This window comes from Triturus cristatus, chromosome 9 (assembly GCF_964204655.1).
Source record: "Triturus cristatus chromosome 9, aTriCri1.1, whole genome shotgun sequence".
In the NCBI taxonomy this organism is placed as follows: Eukaryota; Metazoa; Chordata; class Amphibia; order Caudata; family Salamandridae; genus Triturus; species Triturus cristatus.
The window spans coordinates 1,224,307,086-1,224,329,924 of NC_140592.1; the positions used below are offsets into that span (position 1 = coordinate 1,224,307,086).

Sequence of the window (22,839 nt, forward strand, 5' to 3'; positions counted from 1 at the left end):
AAGAAAGCCAGCAGCTTCCTATATTGTAAGAAAAACATACCCTTAATATAAGAAAGACATCTGCCCACAATGTGGAAAGGTAATTCTTCAAGAATTAATCTACCATACATATAAGAAAAACATCTAACCTTAATAAATTATATTTCCCTACCCACAATATAGGAAAGCCATCTATTCATAATCTAAGAAACTCATCACCCATAGTATAGTAAATACATCTGACCACAATATAGGAAAGACATCTGCCTCTAATGTGTGAAATAGATATATAAGAAATCCATGTATCCAGTGTATAAAAAAGATATCTAACCTTAATGTAGGAAAGTCATCTATCCACGTTCCAAGAAGATATCTTACCATACTATAAGAAATACATCTACTCTTAATCTGAGAAGACATCTATCCATTATATGAGGCGATCTACTCATAAGAAAGAAAAGTCCTCTAACTGTCAAATAAATGACATTTACCCACAATATTAGAAAAACATCTACCGAGAGTAGTATGAAAGGCATCTGCCCACAATTCAATAAAGAAATCTTTTGGACTGAGAAGAGGGCCCTGCATGACTCTGGACAGCCTGTGCCCCTGAATGAGTTAATCATAGCAAGCTCTGTAGGTTTTGACCACCCGTCTCAGCACACATGACAGTCATGCGTGTGCACTAAATGCTTTTTTGTGACATGGGACTTGCCCCAGAGTGAGACTCTGTTGTCTGCAATGGCACATCAAGTGCACCTTCCTTATCAAGCGTGACTACTGTCATCTTACTGGACTGTGGATGACTGACAGCAATGGCCCAACTTTAGCCCCCATAGCCCCCGCGGTACAGGAGGCCCCCAAGACTGTGGATGACTGATGTGAGAAGTTGGCCTGGTATATGCTGTCCACTACTTATAGTGGGCACCTTGGACCAGTCCAAACAACCCCTTATTGATGATAGGTTAAAGACAACCTTTATTGAAAGTTATCCTAGTGGTAGCTATGGAGAGCAGCCTTCAGGCTAAGTCTTGAAGGAATGTAAAGCAGCTTGTTTTACCAGTCTATAATCTCTTGAATGGCTAAATGAAAGGAAACCACACCAGGTGTATATATATATATAAAATATATGTATTTATTTCTAAACACACCCTACTAGTCTCTTTAACACATAAGTTACACTTCAAATATTACAGTACAATAGCACAAATACACGTCAGGCCCTAGGGGCGAGCCAAACCATATACTAAAATAGTGGTATAAGAACCACGACTTAACTAGACACAAGGCCTAGAGCCTGTAAAATCGCTGGGATCCCAAGGTACCACCCAAGGTAGTGACACAGGGGACCCACGGGGGCCGTGTGCAGTGAGAGAACACAGCCGCGAGCTCCTGTTAGCTTCTATGGGGAAAGTCATGGTTAGATTTTTAAAGATTAGGGACACTTAGAGATGAGCTAGGACCAAACCCTTTTGGACTTAGGAAGTTCTAGGGTCAACACCCACGGGAACACTGGAGTACTGGAGTTACCTCACCCAGGGAAGCCGGGTGCATAGGTGTCAAATGGTGTTGGGTCGCGTCGTCGTTTTCAATGTGAGCTGGCAAAGAAGTGCTGCTGCCGGGAAGATGTGGAGTGTCTGAAGAGATCCAAGCCTGGATCAAAGTTGAGAAGAACCTGAAAGCAGAGGGGACAGAGTCTGGGTCACTAGCCAGTCACCAGGAGCACGATAGGCGAATGCCCACCGATGTCGGGTTATTTCAGGTGAAGAAGGTGAAGCTTGACTCTTCAGCCACGAGGATCCGGAGGCGTCGAGGACAACCTGGAGCTGGATTCAATCTGTCCCACAAAGGATGTCGAGTGCTGCAGCATCGGTGCCTGGATTGGACACAACAAGCCTTGGCAACAGCAACCCACTCAGAAAAGAGAAAGATGCTTCGGTGCAGACCAGCAAGGTCTGAGGGACTCACCACTTGGTAGGGAGTCAGGGCCCCTCTGGAGCAACCAGAAAAGCCCAAGGAAAATCAAAGTTGCCTTCACAGGGACCCACCAGTCGACGGACCGGGGATCACAAAGGGACCTCAAGAGGAATCACAAAATGGCGGCCCACGGATCACTCGGGGTGACTAGGCCAACAATCTTTGGTGGATTCTCTTCTCGAGGTGGGGGCTACAAGTAATCCCAAGCACGACTTTAAGAAACATCAAGAAGTCAATGCACTTGCGAAAGTGCACAGTGACCAGGAGTTCCGGTTCCACGTTACTCACGAGGGCTGCGGGTTTCAGTTTCGGTGGGAACTCGGGTCGGCCTCTGAGAGGTCTGGAAATCCTCTTCCTGTGTTGAAAAGTTGTCAGCGTCCGGCGGGAGCTTCAGAGATGCAGACCAGCAATTGCTTCGTTGGTGCCTGCCAAGCAGGGGAGTCACTCCTTGACCCCAAGGGAGATTTCTTCTGTCCTCTAGTCTTGAGTAGAGAGTCGTAGTTCCAGGATTCAGTTGCAGAGTTTCGTCCAGGGATATCTAAAGTCCTGTTGCCAGGGGTTCCTTACTTATACCTAAGGAAGGGGTTGGACTAGCTCTGGGGACCTACCTATGGGAGTTGGAAAGAAGGGTGCCTACATCCATTTCCTTTGTCCAGTTTCACACCAGAGCAGAGGCTGGAAGCCCCTTAACCGGTTTGAGCTGGCCTATGCACAGGGACACCAAATGTGCCCCCAGTGCAGGACTTCAAAGCACTCTGAGAGTGCTCCCACCCACCCCCAATACACATCAGCCTGTCTGGGAGGTGGTTACACCTCCCTGTGACAGGAAACCTATTGTTCAGGACTCCCCTGCCGGAGTTTTGGTCAGCAGCAGGAGGCCAGACCCGTATCTGTAGCATCCATTTTGTGATGCCAGGGCTCTGTTAAGTTGGTACCGGGTATACCGGTGCTGCCATTTCTCTCCCTCTAGAAGGGGGGATCATATTCTCACATAAGGAATTGATGTGGGGGTATGATTCCAAGGTGTTTGACACCAAACACGACAAGTTTCCATGCAGTCAGTCCAAAGTTAGCATTAACCGTTTTAGATATAATGCACTTAAGAGTTTAAGGTCAGGCTGCACTACTGACAACCCCGGAGGATAGATTCTGAAAGCTGCAGAGGGGCTCAGCTCATGCCTGGGCACCCTCTCACATATAACCAAGCACCCTGCCTTCAGGACTGATAAGGCCTGCCATAGGGGTGACTGATAGGTTTCTATGTGCAGTGATAGGTGAGATATAGTGAACCTATATCTCAGTATGGGGTGCATGCACCACCTTGCCCAGGCTGCAGTAGCAGACCTGTGGTGTCATTTTGGAGGGCTTTCCAGGGGTGGCATCATAAATGCTTCAGCCCCTGGTAGGCCTCTGGGGTACCTATGCCCTAGGTACATAGTATACCATATACTAGGGACTTATAAGGGCACCTCAGTATCCAATCTGTGATGTACCTAAGGTACATGGAATCAATCTAGACAGGAAGCAGCTAGGCTGGGGTCCTGAATAGCAGGGCCCCAGCCAGACTAAAGTCGAAAAACAGTGTTACAGCAGCAAAAAGTGGGAGTAACCATGTGAAGCAGATCCTACTCTCCTACAACTGACAGCAGTGGCGTAACATTAGCCCCTGTAGCCTCTGCAGTGCGGGGGAGCCCCGAGCTCCAGGGGCCCTCCTGGCACTGTGCATGACTGGCGTGCCCTTGGCCTGAGAGCTCCTGACTGCGTCCGGAGCGTGGAGGTGGCCCCTCCCTGTACTTTGCAAGGGGTCTCCCTCAAGTTTCGTTACCCCACTGACTGACAGTGGTGATGACACTAATACAATAGTAGTACAAAAGACAAGACCTTTTCACCTGTCTTCACCAGTCACGTTTGCTGGCCTCTCCCACCTTTCTAAGTAGCTCTGCCAGTTCCTTGTTCTCACATCTTTCACCCATCTATGGGGGGCATGGATTTTACATGTGCACGCTGTCTGTGTGTGATGGATGTGTGTGGATTGTGCATGACACAGGAAGCAATGGCCACCGTGGAATTCTTTTGTTTGTTTTACATGACAGTGGTACTTAATATGGAGGGTGGAGAGAGCCCCAGATGTGGTTTAGAATTTAGGGTGTGAAGGAAACAAGACAGAGGATTCCTTTAAATCTTAAGGACCTTCCCTTGCCCTCTACTGCCCCATTGTTCACTGGAAGGGAAACACCCTCAGGATAACAGGTAGGTAAGTGGGATAATCTCTCTCTCTTATGCACCCTTCTTTTGGGTCTGAAAGGAGACTTCCAACTTCATCTCAACCTCCTCCTCTTACCTGACAACAAAGACCATCGCTGAACGGAATAAGCAAAAGGCATGAGCTGCTTAGAACTGGTGTCACAGCTGACTGATGGAATACACAATTACTGTCTGTAACTTTGGTATTTAGATGGAGCAGAAACTGCAAGCCAGGGTACCATGATTTTGCTACTAGAATATGGGGCGTCTCTGGCATCTGAGAAACACTTTTACTCCAGGGTTGGACTAACATCCTAAAACTCCCCATGCCAAGTGCAAGACCAAAAACCTGGGACTTCGATAAAGACTATTATTCAATAGTTTATTGAGTTCTGAGTCTATAAACCCACAGCACCTCCTGAGTAAGCCTTTCACTGCTTGGATATATTACTCTGAGGATCAAGTGGTAAAGGAGGTGCTCTCTGGTCAATTGTATGCTCAATAGTAAGGGTAAACATCACCACACCAACAGTCAAGGGCTCATATTGTCACAATCTGATCCCAGTAACCCCTGACTGCCCTGGAACTCTGGAAAATGTTCCCACATATATCTACACATAATATAAAAAGATGTCTGCCCATAATATAAATAAATCACCTCCCCATAATGTAACAGAAATAGATGCATACCCATCACTAAAAATTGCATTAGAAATCTCTAAATATGTGGCTCGCAGGAAATGTTTTAACTTTGCACTGCAGGTTATGATTTGTACAACTGTCTTCATTTTTTAGGGGTCTACAGAGGCTAATGAGAGATGCCTCATAGATTTCTAGGGGCATTTATGATCAAATACCTATTGCATCACTAAGGGTCTCATTGGACCACAATCCATTCCCAATCCCCAACAGCACCCATCAGTGCCGGGCCCCTGCCGCTGGTGATAAGTGAACCACAGATGGGCTGTGGCAAGAGCATGACCTCTGTGCAGTGCACCACTGCCATGCAGATGCACCACTTCTGCCTGGTTGCCTGTCGAAGGGGGTGCCCAGACTCCGGTTGACCCATAGGATTACCCGTGCGGTGCAGCGCATGCACTACAAGGTAGGAGTAAATACTGCAACCCCATTACTACATGCAGTGGTTTGACAGGCGTACGGCAGTGGTGGGGGCAGGGATGCCACCGTTTGTTTCTGGGTTTCCCCACCTCCACCTCCCCTTTTAATTTGAGGTTGGGAGAAGGGTGGAGCTAATTCGGGTGAGGGAGACGACCATCTCCTCTACCAAGGTCTAGTTTAGGGGCTTCGGGGCTCACAGTAGGTGATAAAGCGCTATAGAAGCAACCAGTAATTATAAATTGGTTATATTTGTTATTGTGATTGAAGATGTTGAAAAGAGTTTCTGTAGAAATTCGGTCTTCAGTGTTGCAGCACCCCTGAGTATCTCCCTGAGTGTGTGGTGCTTTCTCCCCTTCTTCCTCAACAGCCCCTCCAGCAACACTAACTTCCCTTGGCTTCCCTTGAGTTAGTATTTACAAAATAAAAATAATGTTGGCCTTGTATTTTATACATAACATGACACTAATTGTGTCATGGTGGGTAGATATAAGGTTGCACTATTAGCCCGCTCAGTAGTACTAATCTTAGTGACAGCAGAAGAATGAAATGAGTTCTCCTTGTTAAGATTTCAACCGGTGACATACCAGTTTTGCAATGATCTCTGCCATGGGTGCTCCATTCACAGAGGTATGTACAAGTTGCGGCAGGCAACAAAGACGTACACATCCTAATGGAGTCTATCCAGGTAAAAAAGGTTCTCTACAAAAACTATGCAAACTAGATGGAGTACCCTGTTTGTCAAACTCTCAATCAGACTCCCTCCTTTAGAGATGGGTGGACTCAATCTTTATGGTGGCGAAGCCCCCATTACTTCCATCAATGGAAACCTTCCTCCGACGGCCTAATGGAAAAGGGATGTCGGATAGAGGAAATTACACCACCCACCCTATGTAGGGAGGATGTAATGTCCTTTTTTGTGTTTTCCAGAAACACACTCTCACTTCGAGGGTGTGTTTCTGAAAACCAAAAAAAGCACAAGAGTTCGGTGGACGTCCATTCAAAATCGATGGTGGACGTCCATTCAAAATCGATGGTGGACGTCCATTCAAAATCGATGGTGGACATCCATTCAAGATCGATGGTGGACGTCCATCAAACCTTTTGTACTGTGAACAGAGCCGCACGACAATGGTTCCTTTCAAGGCACGGAGATGATCGCTGGGCTCTTGGTCATCTCTAGATTTAGTGGACGGTTATCCATTGAGAGGATAGAGGTAATCTCTTTTGTCACCCTGATAAAAGAACCATCCTACAAAGCGTAAATAAGGCCCATAATCCATTTTCAGGAGTTTAATCACAGTGTGTTTTTTTTACAAAGTAAATACACCAGTCATAACATTTGGATTAAAAAAGTTAGTTTATTTTTTCCAAAATCCAAGAGTATTGATATATCTCAAATACATTCATTAGTGGAAAGATTCCAAATATCATTTACTTCAATCTTGAAAAGAATTTTACATAAGAAAGAGTAAACAGCCAGCAGGTGTTTCACAAAGTAACCGCTTCGTCAGGGCTGTAAGTGGTATAAAAAATAAGACACCAATCAGTGAAAACTCATATAACATGATCAATAAACAGATCCAAAATGTACATTTATTCCCACAAATAAAAAAATTAAAAAACACCAGTCAATGAAGAATCACATATCATGATCAGTAATCAGATACACAAAAAACATTAACAAAGATATATGTAAAGTAAATGATATTCATTAAATATCCCTTGAAAATGTCCCTACACTGGAGAAGACCATGTATTCTTAATGCAGTGAACCAGTGGTTGCGTGCTTTGAAACCACTATCTCAACCCCTAATGGCTCTGATTTCTCTTGTTCGCAGGGTAACATTGTGCTGGGAGCCGAGTCTGAGTACGAGCAGACCCAATGGTTGGAGATGTTGCACGAATCCGGAAAAGTGTAAGGATTGATGGGATGTCTTATCAAGCTGTTTTGTTTCATTTTCCAGAAAGTCCAATCAAGCTCCCTAATATCAATCTGAATGTGCGCCGAAACATGTCAACAAAGACCACTCAAGTGCAAGGGTTTAGGAGTAAGGTTGAAGTGTTAGAGGTAAGAACTTAAGGCCACATGCATCAAACTGTGCATTTGCGATTCCTAAATTGCGATTTTTAAGAAATCGCAATTTAGGAATCGCAAATGCTTATGCATGTAGGAATCGCAAAAGAAATTGCGATTCATACAATTTCCTTATGTGGGACTCGCAAATTGCGATTCGCAAATAAAGAATTGCTTCCAATTCATTCCTATGGGCCTAGGCGAAGCACACTCTTCCAACAGATTAAAATTCCACAGGGTGCAGTTACTGGAGCATCGCACCACACAGCAAACAGATGCCTGACGTGTTTCAGAAGATCAACTTCCTTTCTCAAAGGCTGCATACGTAGAAAGACTGTGCATTTGAAAACCACCATTAAATACACAAAGATTTATTGTCCTCAGGCGAGTATTTCTACAAGTGCAAAGCATTCTGGGAATGGTGGTTCTGAATAATGCCCATGTGGGTTGCCAGTCTCTCACCTATGCAAAGTACATATTTTTGCAAATGCGATCTCTCTCCAGACGTCATATGTGTGTGTGTGTCTATATAAATATATACATATAGATGTATATACATATATATGATATATGTATGTATATGTGTATGTGTGTGTGTATATATATGTGTGTATATATATTTATGTGTGTGTGTATATATATATATGTCCAGTTGAAGGCATAGCACCCAGACGCGTAGACCATCCATGTTCTCTGCACAAATGGTGGTGTAATAAAATGCTGGAAAAGGAATTACCTGTCCAGACCTCTCTTCTTCACAGTGCCGTGGAAAAACTTTGGTGTAACGTGTGTGTGTGTGTATATATATATATATATATCCTTTTATCCTTTGTATGTGGCCCACACCTTTTTATCTGTAGCCCCGTGTGTGGTGCCCCTCTAAAATTCACTACCAGAGACGCCACTGGCAGCACCTACTCTGTACACTGGGAAGCTTTCTTGACACTGGTTCAAATTCAAAGGTACTACTCCATAAGCTTTTTAAACCTACTGTGCCTACTGTAGCACAGTAGAAGAGGGAGTAGAGAGGTAGCATTGTAACATATGAGCTGTTGTGTGGTCAGTCCCTCTTTCGCCACCTAGGGGACATCACAATACATACTTTGTCTGGAGTTCCTAGGTGGAAAACATGCAGCTGTCTGGCATGACTGTTGACCAATGTCTAGAGAAGGTCCTACCCTCGGTGGCGAACAACAGGATCCCACCTTGGTGCTCACGAACCAGGGTCAGTGGTGACCCAGAGTGCATCAGACACTTAGGGCCATATTTACGAGTTTTGTGGCACTGGGCAGGGCAGCAAGTTGCCTTACTGCACTGCCCTGCGTCACAGGGAAAGGGCAGGAAATTGTCTTATTTATCCAATATGGCGCATTTCTGTCCTTTTCCTTTGTGCCAGTGCTGTTTTGGCAGCCTAGCACCAACGCAGGCATCCTGGCACCACGGTGCAAGCGTGCCTCTGTTGTTCACAGCATTGTTTTTGTGCAGGATGGGAGACCTTCCTGCACAAAAACAAGGGCAAGAGGCTTTTCCTCTTTCTATGTCTGCCAGTGCCCCTAGAGTTCCTGACAAACGTAATGCCCTTCCCGGAAGAGCATGTCCCCAGCTCACGATTGCCACGTGCTGCCTCCTTGCTACAGAGGGTTTGGGTTGAGAGATGTGTCCCACCAGCTGCGTGAAATTAAAGATGAAAGAGGAATGGGAAATCATTGTTGTGGTGCTTCTGGTACCTTGTATCGGTTCTCCTTCCCGAACACCACAGGGCCAGCCACACTCCCTTACATTTACTGCACATTCATCATATTCCTGCTTGGCCAAAACCTGCTGAAACTGCATGGGTAAGAGGGGCACTCGTGAGAGCACACGCACAGAGAAGAAAGTGGGGGAGAGGGACCCCACGTTCACATGTTGAAGCTGCAGCCTAATTCCATGCGTCAGTGTGATGGAGGTAGAAAGAGGACTAAAGCATCCCATATCACCATGAAAGTAACTGTTCCTGCTGTCTTCCTTTCAGGACCTGGCAAAATGCCCAGCTGGGAGAAGCCATGATCGAAAGCCTGGAGGCCCAGGGACTGCAACTGGCGAAGGAAAAGCAGGAGTATCTAGGTGTTACACACTTTTCTATACATTCATTTGTAGTTGGTTACTTGCCTCATCACTCGATTGTAAATCCTCCCTCCACCCAAGGAGTTCAGAATACACCTTCTTCTGCCCCTAAATCCCCGGGGACCAACCGAGTGTGCCATTACTTGCTGAGCTCAGAGTTTCTTTCACAAAGGACAGTGAACTGAGAGCACCATACACATATTATCGGATTTATAAAGCGCTAACCTGTTGCGTTCTGGTCTGTCAGTGCGCTACTAACGTTGTCACCACTGAGGATGTACGTGAATTCCATCTAGATTCACTGTACGTAAGGTAGATAGCATTAATATCTGTCAAGATATCAGCAAAAATTAATGTTCACAATTAGTGTTGCAATTAAAATATATGACCATCACTCCTTATAGTTTGAGATTTATACTTTACCAATTCATGTAATAGTTGTTACAAATATAAACACACAGGAAGTGCAGTGTGTCCCAAGTGAGCAAAGCTGAAACCACAGCACAAAACAATACAGACAGTGAAAAGGTAGATTATGTGTTTACAACTAATAACTTCAAATATGAATGAGTCCATAGGCAATGTATGCCCGTGGCTGTACTAAAATCAGGCTTCCTGTACTTTGTTCACTGTCACTATGTTGAAGACGTTTCAACCCCTCCTGCTAATAATAGGACTTCATCAGGACTAGGCGATGTAGGGATATTCTTGTCTGCCAACAGTCAGGATATAGGGATAGTGCTTATCCTGTATAGTCTGAAGCTGCTCACATAGTGGTGAACCCCAGCTGGGAATAAAATAGAACAATTTGCGATCCTCATTCAGGGGTAATTCGACCCCCTGAGGGTGTGAGCGTTAAGTTTAAATGGCCGCAGTTGCAGCATGGTGCACTGGTAAGAGCAGGACCTCGGCTCATAGCCCCAGCGGCTTCCCTTGTGCAACGGCCCTGCTCATTGGTAAACACTAAAGACCATGATCGCCTTTAGACATCTGTGAGCCTAGAACTGGGACAGTAGATCACTTGAAACACAAACGGACCAGGAACATGGAGAGCCTTCCTGCTGGTGCGCAACCTAACACCTGCCTGAGTCCAGAAGTGGTGCACAGGCTTGTGAGAGCCAATTAAGTGCGAAACAACCCATCAGGTTGAGTGAGTGTTGTTCCATGTATATTCACTGTCAGGTTGTGCCTTAGTTATCTGTGGCAAGAGCGTAGCTATCAATAGTGCAACTGGTGCAGTGGCACCAGGGCCCAGAGCTGACCCCCAAGTGTGGCTGTATTGTACAGACAGAGAGACAGACACATTCCATTCTTGTACCAGGACCTTGGCACCCTTGCTAGGCCACTGGTCCCTGGCACAGGCCAGCAGTCGCTTGCACACACGCTTGGGGGGGAGGGGGAAGTGCTCTGCATGCTGATTGGGTGTCCACAGAACCTCAAATGACTTTCCTCTCTTCTCCTCTGCCCCGTGCACTGCAGACAAACTGATGGAGGAGACGGAGGAGCTGTGCCTGCAGAGGGAGCAGAAAGAGGTAAGTTCCTCTTTGGTTTACTTGGTGGCCTCTACCCCGCATGCGCCCTGCCAGCCCCCCTCACCTTACCGCCATCTTACATGGGCTTCAGAGGACTTTCCTGTGGCAGACACAACGCCTACCCAGGAAGCACAAGGTCAAACATTGTATATGTGCTTCCTGGTCGAAAGGTCATCTCAGGGGACTGACTGTGCTGCTGACGGTTAGTTTCTTAGGCGTCATATAGCGCTAACATATTAGGTATAAATGGCCGCACACTGCGCGCTAAGAGAGGTATTAGACCTGATTATGTTTTTAGCAGCTTACACAGCAACCCCACTCTCATTTTCCTACTCCCTGCTGACGAGAGGCAACTACCTCGAAACACGTGTCCAGGGATGGCACACGCCACGCATACTTGCACGCACTCTTGAGCATAGGTGTATCCGCCGACGCTGACCTTCACGGACCATTTTCATTGGGGGAACACGACTGGTAGGTGTAGCAGTGTGCGACCAATCTGATGTAACTTTATATTCAGGCTCCCTTGAGCCGGTGGAGTCGACGGACTCATGGTTACGCACCTGCGCGCTAAGAGAGGTATTAGACCTGATTATGTTTTTAGCAGCTTACACAGCAACCCCACTCTCATTTTCCTACTCCCTGCTGACGAGAGGCAACTACCTCGAAACACGTGTCCAGGGATGGCACACGCCACGCATACTTGCACGCACTCTTGAGCATAGGTGTATCCGCCGACGCTGACCTTCACGGACCATTTTCATTGGGGGAACACGACTGGTAGGTGTAGCAGTGTGCGACCAATCTGATGTAACTTTATATAGCGCTAACATGCTGCCTTCTAGCCTCTTGCTATCACTGTAAGACACAGTATGCATCGTAATTCTTCCAGTCACAGAGTGGCTCTCCACCCCCCAACGACAGAGGCCAAACCTCTGAGCAGAGGGGAGCAGGAACCCTCCACCTATGATGGTCACGTTCTGCTCCACCCAGGCTAGTAAGAGCTCCTCGAATTCCTTCTAGAGCCGGGGTAACTTCTTGGGGTGCAATGGCTTCTGTTCGATTTCAGCACATGTTCCTCTTTTCACTTCTTCAATTAAAAGAATCACACTTTAAAATACAGCGGGCTCCGGCGATGCAACTTTGAACATTTATTAGCTAAACATATAGTAAACCCGCCCTGATCATATTCCGTTCTCCTCTTACAGCACCGGTCCAGTCATGGGGCACACCCAGGCCCTTATTACGGGTTTTCTGGATGCTGGGGTCTGGAATCTCTGATCGCTGCATCAGATTCCACCTCCTCGGAGTTTTCTCCCTGCAATGGGGAATACCCGCAGGGACCTGATAATACCGGCCCTTCACTATGCATTTTTCCATGAATTCCCTCACTACCACTCACCAACAATGCACCTCATCTCTCTATAGCACCTTTCTGACAAACATTTCATTTTTTTATAGCGCTACTCGTAGTTTACTAACACTCAGTTCAGTGATCTGCATGGTATACGTTCTTTGTAGCAGGCACAGTAACCCTCTGCACTGTGTGGGTGACAGGAGTGCCCATGTGAGTGCACGGCGACCGATGCATTAGTGTGAGAGTAGGGCGAGAGGAGTGACTGCAGGGTGAGTGAGATGACCATATGAATTTGGGTGCGGATGTAAGTGCAGAGTGGGACGCATGCATGCATGGTTAGTGATGGGCTTGTTTGAGTGAGATTGCAGAGTGAGCAGTAAGGGGGACAAGTGAGTGAAGTGCCACAGGAGTGCAGGGTGAGTAGTGTGCTCGTGTGACTGCAGGGTGAGGTACAGGATGAGCAGCGCAAGTGCATTGTGAGTGCAGAGTGGGACGCATGCATGCATAATTATTAATGGGCTTGTTTGAGTGAGATTGCAGAGTGAGCAGTGAGGGGGACAGGTGAGTGAAGAGTCACATGAGTGCACGGTGAGCGACGCAACAGTGTGAGAGTAGGGTAAGAGGAGTGACTGCAGGGTGACTGAGATGACCATATGAATCTGGGTGCGGATGTAAGTGCAGAGTGGGACGCATGCATGCATGATTAGTGATGGGCTTGTTTGAGTGAGATTGCAGAGTGAGCAGTGAGGGGGGGCAGGTGAGTGAAGTGTCACATGAGTGCAGCAGTGGCGGCTCTTCCGCTGAGGTGGTTGAATGTCGCCCCACTGCTTAATAGGAAAAATAAAATGATGATAACCTATCGTTATGATCATTTTATTTTCCCTATTGCAGTCAGTGGTGGGGCAGGGCTGGCCAGAGCAGGGGAGGAGTGCTGTGCACTCTCTCAGTGCGCATGAACTGTTTGGCCCGCCCTCTTGGGCCGACCAAACAGTTCATTCGCACTTTGCATGTTCCTACCAGGCTGCATTGCACAGCCTGGTGAGAAACATGCACAGGCTCCCTGTTACGGTCTGTGTGCTTATCCTCGGCGCTCAGACCAATCACAATGCTGCATTGCAGCGTTGTGATTGGCTCAGGGGAGCCTATGTTACTGGGCACTTCCTGCTGCCGGCCGGGACAGGAAATTGAAAAGGACAGAGGAGAGGCAGCAGCCGGCAGGCCATTAAAGGTAAGTCTTGTTTAGGTCGAGGGACCGTCCGGTCTGCCACAGGCAGAACCGGAAGTCCGGAGATCTTATGTTTCTTAGAGTGGCTATTTAGCCCGCCTCTCTTTTTGCTTCTCCTCCATTGGCTGGCTTCCTAAACGGAGGCCAGCCATTGGAGGAGAGAGCCGTCCCTCCAAATAGGCTCCGTCTTTTTCAGATTCGGGGGCGTGTTCCGTGCTGTTCTTTCCACTTTTTAGCCACGCCCTTTTTAGGCGTGTTTTTCTCTCCTCCAGCCAATGGCAAGAGGAAAGAAAAAGAAACACGCCCCCGAATCCGAAAACGCCACTGCGTTTCTCCGAGGCATTTCTGCTTCGCCTCGGAGAAAGGCAGGTGTGTGCTAGGCAGTGGTGTGCTTGTTTTTATTTTTCTCCTCAACCGTAAAACGAAACCTTTCGCTCTCGCTGTACAGCGCTCTCAATCTTCTTGTCCTCGAGGACTACGGGAGTTGGACTTGACTTCCAGTTTGCATCCTCCAGCGCGGTGGTTGTAACTTTTTCCTTCTGTCGGAAAGTCCGTCTTTTTATCCTCTCCTAGGTGGCAAGGGTCTTCTGTCTCTGAACAACCCCTCGGGTTTGGGATGTCGTGCTGGAGTTTCTCTATGTGTAGTGTTTCCAGGAGTCTCCGCGGTGCGTGGTGCTCTCTCGCAGTGCAGTAACCCTCCCTGTCCACTCTCTCTCTCTCTCTTACTGCCTGAACCCCTCTGGCTGCAAATGCGCCTCCCGGCTTGTATGAGATGCTTCAAATATACGTGAGAGGCAGAGGAGAGGCAATGCGAGGCGGTGGTCTCTTTGCATGACAATGTCTCGTCCCTCTGTAGTGGGCAGTGGAAAGGCCAGTCCTCTCCCACCCAGAGCGCATCACTAATCTGTCTTTTTAACCCCTCTGGGAGGGGGCAGCACGCCCCTTTTCCATTTCTGTTTTCAGAAAAGTGTACATTTTCATACCGTTTTACTTTTTTGTTTCAGAATACGAAGGTAATACGTTATTTTAAAAACACTGGAGACGTTTTCCAACCTGAACAACAGAGTATTAGAGGCTAACCTGGTGTAATTTAATTACACCTTTGTTTTTATTTTTGTAGAACAAACCGGATTTCACTAATTCTTTTATCTTATTTGATTTTCGTAACAATTTTTCTCCCGTTAAAACCAACAATTACATTAGGCTTGTCTTATTTATTTAGTTTTCGAAGGTAGTCAAGCTGCCAATATTTCCGGGCCATTTCATGCCATCCCTCAGCCTCGGTCACTTCATTTAACAGGACCTTTTCTATTGGTAGGTGACTGTGTATTACTGTCTTTTTTTTCTTCTTTTTTTTTTACATTTGTTGTTCAATGTTTTCCTTTCGACCGTTTTACTTGGTCGTAAGTCGTTTATTAGCCGATTCTTAAGATGATATCAACAATAACAGTAAAGCAGCTGATACAACAGCAATTTGAAATCGAGCGTTTTGGTTTTTTACAATATATGTAGTATTGTACCTTTTTTGCACTGTTTCTTATGCAAACACTGCATCTTTTAAAATGTTGTGGATACAACATTTGATAGGTGGCTACGGCATGCAGCTTCTACAGTCACATAAACCATGCTTTCCCCAGAAATGTAAGGGTGACGCATAAACTCACCCTGAAACCACGCCCTGCTTGTGTACATGGCATATAAGTTGCACTGTTTTTTGTGTGTAATGTATCTCAATCCACTTTATGGCACGCTCTTTTAGTGTTCGGAAGTTCGGTTATATCGCAGCTACGACTGAGTAGCGTCAAGTTGGGTAATCGTAGCACCTGGTTTTAGCAAGGAAAATGCCCGTTTTATGGCTTTGTGAAAAGATCTGATAAGATGGGGCAGGAGCATGCGTTACGTTAGATAACATACTCTAGATTATAGTATGTTACGTTTAGATACACTATTGTGTTTTGATAGTTAATGTTTATGGTTTACAAAAAGCATTAAGACTACAATACACATTGATCTAAGTGAGCATCATGGAAGCTATAATAAGACCTACCATTTTTATTATTTTGCTAACGTCTATAAATTCACACATTTTAAATACCCGGCTTCAGCGGGAATACCCTTCACTTCCGTAAGTAGCGGCCCCTTTCAGCGGCGCTTCCCAAGCGCTCCGACTAGTGCCGCTTGGCGCTAACAGCGGTCCTTCATATCATCTGCTTTTGAGTATTAACCTGCCTCGGCGATCTGGTTTCTCAGAGGGGTACGGGGTGGTCTGGAGTCTAGTCTAGTGTGGATCATTACAAAGGTTGCATGCCCGATTCGGAGGCCTAGGTGTTCGTTGGGGGCAGTGGGGGCTGATCATCGGACAGAGGAGGGTGCACCGGGAAGACCTGGCGTACAATGATACCCGGCTTCATTTATAATCCAATAATTCATTATCTTAAGATATTCGCCTGCTCGTCTTTTCTAAAGGAAAGTACCGTTTGCAGTTGCACAGAAAAGGGAAAACAGAACCTAGATCAGAATGAAATATATATAGGCAAACTCTACCTTCTCTTACTCCACAGGTATGTGCGTAAGAGGAAAACGTGTACGCATTAATATAGTTTGTGTGCATGTGTGTGCCTACATCTTTTTGCCGTTAGCGGACTAACAAAGACAAATTAAGCGCTCCCTAGATTCATATTTAATGATTGGTTCTCAAGACAAGTCCAGGTGGACATTGTGTCTGTTATAAAAATGAAATATTTATATTACAGAGGCACTTATTATTATGTACTTTGTATATGTTTATGAAATATATCGCGCTACAAGCCCCTATTAGCGTGTGTGTAGTAAAACGAATGTCTGTGTAGACGTAAACGCTCATTATTCGTTTAGCACACTTTCATACATGTATATATACATACTTAATCCGCACTTGGATTCTTAGTACAGGCTGTATATATGCTTGGTAAACGAATAATGCCAGTAACGCAACAGTATGTGTATCCGTAATATATGTGTAATATTCCGACCATACGAATGTTATTTACACAAATGGCGTAAGTTGGGAGATAGCTGGTACACTGTGCGCGCGTGTTCTCCACACACAATTACAGCTAATATAAGCATTTCACGTAAACACTTGCATAATAATGTAGTTATTATATCTGTTGCTCCCTGCATCGCCCTCCTCCCCCTTTTTCATTGAAAGAATGAAACTGATACTTAATTCTGGACTTTGTTAGAAATGTTCTTTCCTGGACCTCTGAGCCCCTCTTTAAACCGACCATGTTTTGTGGCTGTATTTTGCAGCAGACAGGTAGGATGGGCGTCTCTCTGCCACTGGCCATTAACTGGTTAACAGGGCCATTAACTCCTTCTGAAAGCACATCTTGCTTTCAATCTCGCATGTAAGGAACCTCATCCCCTCCCTAATTCAATCAGACACTTGAATTACGCTCACTGTCAGATGGCCCTATATAGCTCAAACCTCAAAAAAGAGCTACCTTGAACAGTACATAGTTATTAGATGCCTCGGAAGCTGAGCTATCTGATTGGTAGGCAATACACATCTCGCGTGCCAGACAGCAGAGCTACCCCTTACAGTACGTATCTTATGAGCTCTCACTTCTAACAGCCGAGTAGCCTGCAACCTGACGGCACGGGTCTTGGTGGCACAATGGGAGAGGTGTGTTGGTGCAGCGCGTGCGCTCTTTAAACAGCAGAGCTATCTCTCATGTACGCAGATTACACCGACCGTACAGCCAGCACTCCGGCTACATGTCTTACAGCCTCCCTCCACGATGCTCTGTGTTTTTAAGGCGGGGGCGCAGTTTTGGGATTGAATGTCTGCGCATCACTTGGAGGGGTCATTAGAGGTCAAACTGTTCTCTTTGGCAAAGGTTTCACCTTTATGTTTTTTCCTTTTTAATTGTATTCAATCAATCAACGTTAATTGTTTGGTTAATTAATTAAAACCGTAACAAGGTTACTAAAGAATACACCAAGAAATCTGTAAACGCACTTCAGACCTCAACCAAGACTTACACACTCGATTCTCCCTCTCACTTTACTTCCTCACCACCCCCACCCCACACACTGTGGCCATGTGTTTAATTGCTGCATTGCTTACCTTCCGATATACCCGCCCCTTACCCATACTTTCACCAAGCTAGTCATCAATTAAATTGTTAATGTTGGGTTTTGTTTCAGACAAATCTGTAAAAAATCCTTACTTTTGCATGAGAGGCCAGTATTGGTGCACAGTGTGAGAAGCAGATACTGATGTATGAGGGCCAGTATTGGTGCGCAGTGCGAAAAGCTGACAATGGCTTTGCATGAGGGGCCCTATGGTGCACAGTGCGAGAAGCTGCTACTGTTCGAGAGTGTGAGAAGTCACCGGTGGGCAGTGAGAGTGGCACTGGTGAGCAGTGTGAGAAGCTGCCATTGACAGCTTAAGGAAAAGGTACCTGTGGACAGTGAGTGGCTGGGGCTGGTGTGCGGTGTGAGAAGCTAGCACAAGTGAGTAGTGTGAGGAACCAGCACTGATGGGCACTGTGGGAACTAACAGTCGTGGGTTTTATAGTGCGTCTGCATTGGTTGGTAGAATGAAACGCTGTCCCTGGTGTACAGTGCAAGCAGCTGTCATTAATGAAAAATGTGAAAAGCTAACGCTGGTGATTGGTGTGAGGAGCTGTCATTAGTTGGTAGTGAGAAGCTGGCACTGGTAGAGAGTGAGATGTTGTCACAAGCGGCTTTGTGAGAAGATTGTACATTGTGTTACACAGAACGACCTGAAACCAGCGAGGTTTCAAAGAAATGTGCAGAGTAGGTTTAAGAGAACAGCGTATATGCATTGACCGAAAATTAATAAGATGCAGAGTTCAGAATTAGAAGCTCACAAGCTCACAACTTCACTCTCTCTTTCACTACCTCTCTCTCTATCTCACTACATCACAACATCACTCTATGCTTATATATCACTACCTCACAACATCCCTCTCCCTCACTCTCTATCTACCTCACTCTCTCTATCTCACTACCTCACTCTCTATCTACCTCACTCTCTATCTCACTACCTCACTCTCTAACTACCTCACTCTCTCTCACTACCTCACTCTCTATTTCAATACCTCACTCTCTCTCTATCTCACTACCTCACTCTCTCTCTGCTAATGCAATAGGTATCACATATGCAAAAAAAAAAGCTAATGCCAATAGAAATGACAATGCCATTTATTTAGGGATACAAAAATGATAAAAAAATAATGAGCAATACCAATAGCTCTACCTATAATATTGCCGAGACCATTGCATTGTAAATGCTTGTTTTAAATTAGATTCCTCTCCTCCCTGTCCCCCGATCCACCACCCCCATCCTGTAGCAGCCGCTACTGGAGTGCAGGCTGAGTAGTGTGCTCGTGTGACTGCAGAGTGAGGTACAGGGTGAACAGCTCAAGTGTATTGTGAGTACATAGTGATCACTGTGAGTGTAGACTGAGCGGTGTGCCCATGTGACTGCAGGGTAAGTGGAATGAGAATGGTGTGAGTTCATGGCGAGGGGCATGAGTGCAGTGTGGTCACTGTCAGTGCAGGGTGAATGGTGTGAGTGCATGGTGATCAGTGTGAGTGCATTGTGATCGCTGTGAGTGCAGGGAGAATGGTGTGAGTGCATGGTGATCAGTGTGAGTGCATTGTGATTGTTGTGAGTGCAGGATGAGTGTGAAAGTGAAGGGCGAGAATGAGGAGTGAGTTGTCTGAATGCAGGGTGCATTCCCAGACACTTGAAGTAACACAGCATGTTATTGAGGGCTGGTGTAAGATTTCAGAAATAAGTTAAACTATTGCTATTATGGCATTATTCAGGGTCAGGGCCGGACTGGCCGTAGCGGGCACCAGGTGTTTTCTCGGTGGGCTGAAGAGTGGGGGCCGGTTTTGGACCGGTGGGGGCCAGTATTGGTACAGGGGGCCGGTTTTGCAGCAGTGCTGCAATATCGGCCTCTTGTACCAAAAGCTGCTGGTAGTGTTTTCCACGGGCAACCTCCGCACCCCACCCCAGCGGTCGGTCCGACGCAACAAACTTCCAGTCGCGTGATTGAGGTTACCAGCTCTTTATATTGATGTCCCAGACGGTATAAAAATAAGCAGTCACCTAAAGCCTATTTTCAGAACTTATCTGTGCATACTTGGAACAGCAAATATAAATAGAAAACACATTTAATTGTGTTCTAGGGCTGCCCTAATGATCCATGACTGATAATTAAAGGGAACAAAGTCAGAAAAGTCACATTACAAATGAATACGTTTTATATATATATATATATATATATATATATATATATATATATATATATATATATATATATATATATATATATATGTATATATATATATATATATATATATATATATATATATATATATATATATATATGTGTAAACAAAACTCCTCCAAGCAGAAGAAGCAACAAAACTCCTCCAAGCAGAAGAAGCAGAGGCCACACAGGGGAATCCTTCAGAAGCTCTTTATTGGACCATCAGGGCATAATGCATTTCGGCGTGGGGTGTGCCTTCATCAGACGCCCTTCTCATTGGAAGATCACCAACACCCTCCTTTTGAACTACTGCGATCCTCCCCCTGGGTGGGGAAGTCAGCTGGCTCCTCCTAACAGATTGCTCACAGCTGCAGTCCGATGTCTGAAGACTGAAGCCCCCAGAATGCATCTTGGTGGTAAGTACCAGTGGCGGAGTCCGTGCTCAATGAGCGCTGAAATATCGGGCAAAAGGGAGGTTTTTAAGCTGTTAAAGGTGAGTCCAGGGTCCAACGGCTTCCTCGGGTCCCCATAACGCTCCAACCTCATCATCCAAATGTCAACAGGGCAGGGGCAATGGTAACAATGTGCCAAAGTCCTTCGTGCAGTCACGAACTGCAAGGCAGCCGCCCTTGTGTAGTTCGGCTTTAGATATATATGTACGTATATATTCCATATGTCTCCCTGCCCTCTACTTCTTCTATTGTCAGCTGGCTACAGAATGGCCATGCGTGGCGAGCACAGTTACAGACTGCAAAGGAATGAAGGGGGTTGTACTATATAAAAACTACCATAAAAGAGTGGCTTCCTGTATAAAGAAGGTTTACGTTAAGTGTAAGGTGCCCGGCCAGTGCGCTTAGCTTCCTGTTAGCTTGTACCACTGCAAGAGCTGATGTCAGACCAGCGTGCGTACGACTGGAGATAAAATAATGTTGTCACTGAATATGAATGAACAAAGTCACTAAGACATCACTTAGGCTCAGGCATCTGTGGAAGGGCTGACATCAGACCAGCGTGTGCACGACTGGAGATAAAATAATGCAGTCACTGAATATGGATGAACAAAGTCACTGAGACATCACTTAGGTTCAGGTATCTGTGGAAAGGCTGACTTCAGGGCAGCGTGTGCACTACTAGAGATAAACCAATGTACTCACTGAACATGGATAAACAGAGTCACAGAGACATCACTTAGACATCTGTGGAAGGGCTGACTTCAGAGCAGCGTGTGCATTGCTGCAGATAAACCAATGTACTCACTAAATGTGGATGAACAACTCCAGCAACTCCAAGGAACTTTGCAGTGTCATCCTTGAATTCACCGACCCCCGCAGCGAAGCCACAGACATCACCCCGTCCCAAGACCCCTGAGACAATCTCGGATCCTACTTCCACCTGAAGATCAAAAACCTCTATGACAATTTCCTCGATCATACACCCTACTCTGCAGCCCACCCGCCCGCCCTCCAGCCCCACCAGCCAGCCCACCATCTCCTCCTGGACATGGATCATGACCAATGAGACCGCCTTAACCATGAAAGGCATCCACTCTGGGGCCCCCACCGACCCCTGCCCTCCACACATCTACCACAGAGCCACCACCACCCCCCAACTACAGCGCACCATCAACACCACCTTTGAAACCGGCACCTTCTCAGGCGACTGGAAACGCGCAGAGGTCAGGCCCCTGCTCAAGAAGCCCTCAGCTAATCCCATGGACCTAAAGAACTACCGGCCCATCTCGCTTCTCCCCTTTGCTCCCAAAGGTGCGGAGAAAACAGTCAACGAGGAACTGACGAGATTCATCGAAGACAACTCCGTCCTCGACCCGTCTCAATCCGGTTTCCGAAGCAACCACAGCACCGAGACCGCCTTACTTGCCGCCACAGACGACATCCGCACCCTCCTCGACCAAGGCCACACTGCAGCCCTAATTCTACTCGACCTATCAGCAGCGTTCGACACCGTCTCACATCGCACAATCGTAGCCAGACTTCACGACGCCTGCATACAAGGAACCGCCCTCGACTGGATGTGATCTTTCCTCACCGGAAGAAGCCAAAGGATCAGACTGCCACCTTTCGTCTCCGACCCCACGGAAATCACCTGCGGAGTCCCACTGGGTCATCAGTGAGCCTCACCCTCTTCAACATCTACATGGCCCCCCTCGCCACCATCGTCCGACAACACAGCCTCAACATTGTATCCTACGCCGACGACAAACCAGCTCATCCTCTCCCTCACCAAGGACCCCTCCACCGCCAGACTCAATTTCCTGTAGGGAATGCAGGATGTCGCAGCCTGGATGACCAACAGCTGCCTCAAACTCAACGCTGAAAAGACAGAAGTCCTCGTCCTCGGAACCACCCCTTCAACATGGGACGACACCTGGTGGCCCACCGCTCTCGGCAGCCCACCGACTCCCATGGACCATGCCAGAAACCTCGGCATCGTACTCGACTCATCTCTCTTCATGAACCGACAGGTCAATGACGTCGCATCCAGATGCTTCAACACCCTCCGCATCCTGTGTAAGATGTTCAAATGGATCCCCCCCGAGTAAAGGAGGACAGTCACCCACGCACTCATCACCAGCAGGCTGGACTATAAAAACGCACTCTATGCCGGCATAAACAAGTCCCTACTCCGCAAGCTCCCGACTATACAGAACACCACCGCCAGACTCGTCCTCGGCATCCCACGACAAGAGCACATCAGCCAACACCTGCAAAAGCTTCACTGGCTCCCCCATGGAGAAGAGAGTCACTTTCAAGATCCTCACCCACGCCTACAAATGCCTACAAAACACTGGACCCAAACACCTCAATGACCGAGTCACCCTCCACGTACCCAAAAGAAACCTCTGATCAGCCAACCTCGTCCTCGCCAAAACCCCACGCATCCACAGAGCCAGGGCAGGCGGAAGATTCTTCTCCCAC

General features: G+C 46.7%; 1 protein-coding gene across 1 annotated transcript in view; it reads left to right on the forward strand.

The window, feature by feature from the left end:
* PLEKHD1 (pleckstrin homology and coiled-coil domain containing D1) overlaps nucleotides 1–22,839 on the forward strand; it is a 223,691-nt gene that overhangs the window by 163,155 nt on the left and 37,697 nt on the right. The window contains exons 4-6 of the mRNA XM_085627306.1: nucleotides 7,158–7,234; nucleotides 9,405–9,496; nucleotides 10,976–11,028. Coding sequence (XP_085483432.1) covers nucleotides 7,158–7,234; nucleotides 9,405–9,496; nucleotides 10,976–11,028 — 222 coding nt within the window. The remainder of the gene's footprint in view (nucleotides 1–7,157; nucleotides 7,235–9,404; nucleotides 9,497–10,975; nucleotides 11,029–22,839) is intronic.